General features: G+C 35.5%; 1 protein-coding gene across 1 annotated transcript in view; it reads left to right on the plus strand.

Moving 5' to 3' along the window:
• LOC108755534 (cell adhesion molecule 2-like) overlaps positions 1-3,859 on the plus strand; it is a 32,396-nt gene extending 28,537 nt beyond the window's left edge. Inside the window, exons 5-6 of the mRNA XM_018498596.1 lie at positions 21-285; positions 3,536-3,859. Of these exons, the coding sequence (XP_018354098.1) occupies positions 21-285; positions 3,536-3,609 (339 nt within the window). The 3' untranslated portion in view covers positions 3,610-3,859. The remainder of the gene's footprint in view (positions 1-20; positions 286-3,535) is intronic.
• Positions 3,860-4,318: the final 459 nt, after the last annotated feature.

Here is a 4,318-nt window from a genome sequence, read left to right on the forward strand (position 1 = left end):
CACACATCGCGCTTTCGCAGGTTAACACCGACTACCTGATAGGGCCCAACGTTGTCAGCGAAGGGAATGGCCTGGAGACCGCGAGACTCGGTCTGAAATTCCGCGTGGCGAACAAGCACTTCAGGCGGGGCGACATGAAGCTAAAGTGCTTGGCCACAATAGCCACGGTCTATCTACAGAGCAACGAAGAGAGCGTGGAGGGCGACGAGAGCATTCTGAAAACGCCTATAATGGAGAGCCGCGAGACCCGGGCACAGAGCCACACTCGCGAGGATCTGACGAACGGTAAGCTTTCTCCACCGATATCATCCGTACTTACTTTCCTACCTATACCGCAATTGTGCAACGTTCCCCCCCCCCCTCCATTTTATCGATTAACCCTCCCGCGAACGCTGGATTCAGCGATTTTACCTTGTCTAAAAGTTGGCCGTGCAAGTTAAAATAATTAAGGTCCAGTTGCACCGACGTTGATTATTGGTATAACCGTAATTAGCGGAATCGTAGCTAGTCCTGTAGTTTCGTTACGGAGGTATAAAACGTTATACGTTCAATTAAAAAGTTACAATATTTCCCTCTCCCGCTGTTACTTTTCGTGTCACTTACAATTTCTCTCTTTCCCCTTCCTCCCCCCCCCATCCTCCCCCTCTCACTCTAGAGGCGCTTTCGCACCCTCGCAATTTTTTATAATCCCTTTGAAATCTCCGGAGCCTGCAATTATGATGAATTATCGATTACAAGCAGCAGTACGGACGATAAAAAAGATTCACTTAGGTCAAACTCTACGCAGGGAGGAAGGTTATAAATCTCCAATATAACACTTGAAACTCGTAAGATTATTCCGCTGTCGGATTCGATATACCGAGGAACGAGGCAATTGCGACGCGCTCATGCCAAAGTATTATGGTGTATTTTGTTTATCCCTTCTTTTTTTTACACTCGGTCAATAGATTTTTTACGAATTTACTCCGATCGGAAATCATCGTAGATAATTTCCTAAGCCATTTACTTGAATATATCTACTATACATATTTTCAACGAATGCTCGTCGATGGCGAATTTATTGCAACCTACGATACGGGCATCATTTTTACATGTACAGTCATTAGTTGTGACGACACTATTAAAAACTATCCTGAACATTGTAATAATCTTGGAGAAAAGGATGGATAAAAAGAAAAATCTACAAGTATTTTAACTACATAATAAGACCAATTGCAGGAGTTGGAATTTTTTTTTAACCGGTTATAGATTCTCAAAAGTAACTTGTTATCGTTTACTGTTACTTAAAAAATAACGATTCGTTACTTTTCTATTATTTTTTCATGCTGAAATAAGATTGATTAAAAAAATTTTGCAATATTTTTTATTTAAATATTAATAAAACTAGTAAATAATAATAAGACGCTGTAGATCAATAAAAATTAGTGAAAACACACCTAAGGAGGAAAGTGCTTTTTCGATCCGAGCTGAAGCTCTTGTTGTACATAATAATATTTTAGAGTGAATTTATATACATATGCATATCTAGTTGTACAAATCACGCACCGATTAAATTTTCAGTCTTGAAACATAATTTGATTGAGGTGAGGATTTTTCACAATATAAAGATTATGCGTTTCGTGGGTTTCCTCCGTGTTCAGATCCATTCTTGGAATGCCAACGTTTCGTGAACCTTGCAGTTCCACTTCATCAGAGCGAGGAGCAGCCTGATACAGTACCAGGCTCTTCGCTCTGATGAAGTGGTTCAACCTGCAAGGTTCACGAAACGTTGGCATTCCAAGAATGGATCTGGACACGGAGGAAATCCGCGAAACGCATAATCTTTATGTAGAAAGCACCCGTGGAAGGCTCGAGAATACTTTTCACAATAAATTTTGTGATAAGTGACATCACTTCTATCAAATTTTAAGTATTCCTAATAAGGTTGTTCTCATGTTAATACAGCTCTGTGATATTGATTTACGGTATATTTTTAAGACGTCATAAAACAGTCACAGAGTCCTATTAACATCTTGAGGTATTACATAAAATGATATTAAACTTAAGAATAAATTATGATTTCCGTTCAAAGATTGAAGATTGAAATATAAAGAATTACAATCAAAATATAAAAAATTATATTATAAATAGATATAAAGTATAAAAAGTAGCCATAAAATTCGTTATCAAAGAAAGGTAATTTCGTTATCAGTCCGTTGTCAAAAAAAGTAACTGTAACGTTACAAGTACCGGATTATTTCCAATTCCTGACATAAAATTAATGTACCTCACAGCTGTTATTTATACAGTTTTAATCTACTCTTTACGTTTGACTTATAACTTGTTATCTCCATACCCCCGGATGGCCGAAATCTAATAAAATAAGCAAAGTTCTTGATTTACTACAATCAAAATCAATTGTGTCTTTAAAATCCAAACCACCTTAACTGGTTGGGGGTTATTTCTTTCCTAATAAACGGTATTTTAAAACACGACGACATTTCTGTAATATTACGCGAGGGAAATTCATTTTTGGATATCGAAAAGCCTGGTCACAAGTAATGAGGAGTATCGGATTAAAGCCTTAAGTATTGAAACGAATCCTTGTGGCCGTACATGCGGCATTAATCACAACGGGAACTAATTACTCGATGCTTTAATCCGCCATAGTGCTATCGCCTGGGTCTCGCAATAAAAACTGATTAATTACAGCCACACTGTATTCAAATCCCGAATTAAATTACGGCAAGAACGGGACTCGGGCTCCATGAAATGAATACGTGGGATATAGTTCGGCGTCCAAATTAGCCGTTTAAAGGATGCACATCGCAAATTCGCTACAATCCTCCGCGAGTAGAGACTCTGTCTTATGCGAGTGCATCGTCAACAACTATATTAGAATAGAATAGAATATTTACTACTTCAGTTTATATGTCAAGAAGAGATTTAATTTACAATTTCTTCTCTTCATCTCTACGTACGTAATATCTTGTGGTATTAATTGTGGCAATTAATAGAGCTAATTAAAAACTAATAATCAAATCTTATTCTTATTATCTAAAGTTACCTATAGTTATATTTTTTCATCTTTTCTCCTGTGTATCCTAAGTATCACAGTTTTTCTAATCAGACACTTACACTAATTTATATTAATATCACATTTAAGTACCCAAGTATTACACAGTTTTCATGTAAGCTAACATTAACATCTTTCCTTATCCTCGTGTCCTTCTGCGTACCTATCCTAATAATTACTTTTTCATATCTACTTATCCTACGCTTAAATCCTTATCCCTATCCTCCTTCCTCTTCATCTACGAATCTTTATTTTTGAACATTTTGTATAAATATATTTTTCAATTTTTATAATATTTAAAAAAAATTTTATCAGTTATCCAATTTTTCATGTCAAAAGAGAATTTCGATGTCAAAGCTCTATATCCGAACCGAGATATTTTTATTCTCGTGAACAAAGGCAATTAGTGACTTTTCAGAAAAAAACAAAAAAATAATAATAGAGAGGGAAGCTAACGAAAGTTCGTTTTTAATGTTCCAGGATCCACAAGTGTTGCAGTCCAATGGACGATCCTCATCGTCGCTCTGATCACATCGATCGCAGCCGAGCGATAATAATGACGAACGTTTCTTTTTCCTTTTTTTTTTCTTCTCCCCTTTCTTTTCTTTTTCCACGTTGCTTCCTAATCATGTAAACGTTAGGAGAGATCGGTTTCACCCTATCTACTACTAATTCCTAATTCGCATAAAATAAAGCGATACCAATATGCATATAATAAGTGTACACGTCCATTTACACATACGTCGCCGTGGCGTACGATAAAATCTACAATTAGGGTAATTATCCCTCTTAGTGTGCCTCTAAGCCAACTTGTTCATTACTAAATTAATTGTTAAATATTATAGTTTTTAATCTTATCTGCTTGAAATCAATATAGGTATCAGTTTTTTAATACTTCTTTTTCTTTTCTCTAACTTTTTTTAAATCTCTAAAAACAAAAAAAATGTTTTTGTCCCTATTAGTGTGTCCTATTAACGTGTCCTCAATTTGCATGCTTATCCGCATTTGGCTCATTTTATGTAATTACTAAAACAGATAATAGATGTAATCTAATTATCTAATTGTTTAAGTTAATTGCGTAAATTATTATTTTAATTATACTTACAGTTTCAATGTGCACTCACATAAAACGTTCTCAACTCCAATGGCGCACTAACACAAACTTAAAAACAAACTTAAAATGTTGCTGTACCACTGAACTCACATAAATTCCTCATATCTCTCGAAAAAATATTCACTACATTTTAATAGTTAAAAAATAGA

The sequence above is a fragment of the Trachymyrmex septentrionalis genome, unplaced genomic scaffold (assembly GCF_001594115.1).
Source record: "Trachymyrmex septentrionalis isolate Tsep2-gDNA-1 unplaced genomic scaffold, Tsep1.0 scaffold88, whole genome shotgun sequence".
Taxonomy (NCBI): Eukaryota; Metazoa; Arthropoda; class Insecta; order Hymenoptera; family Formicidae; genus Trachymyrmex; species Trachymyrmex septentrionalis.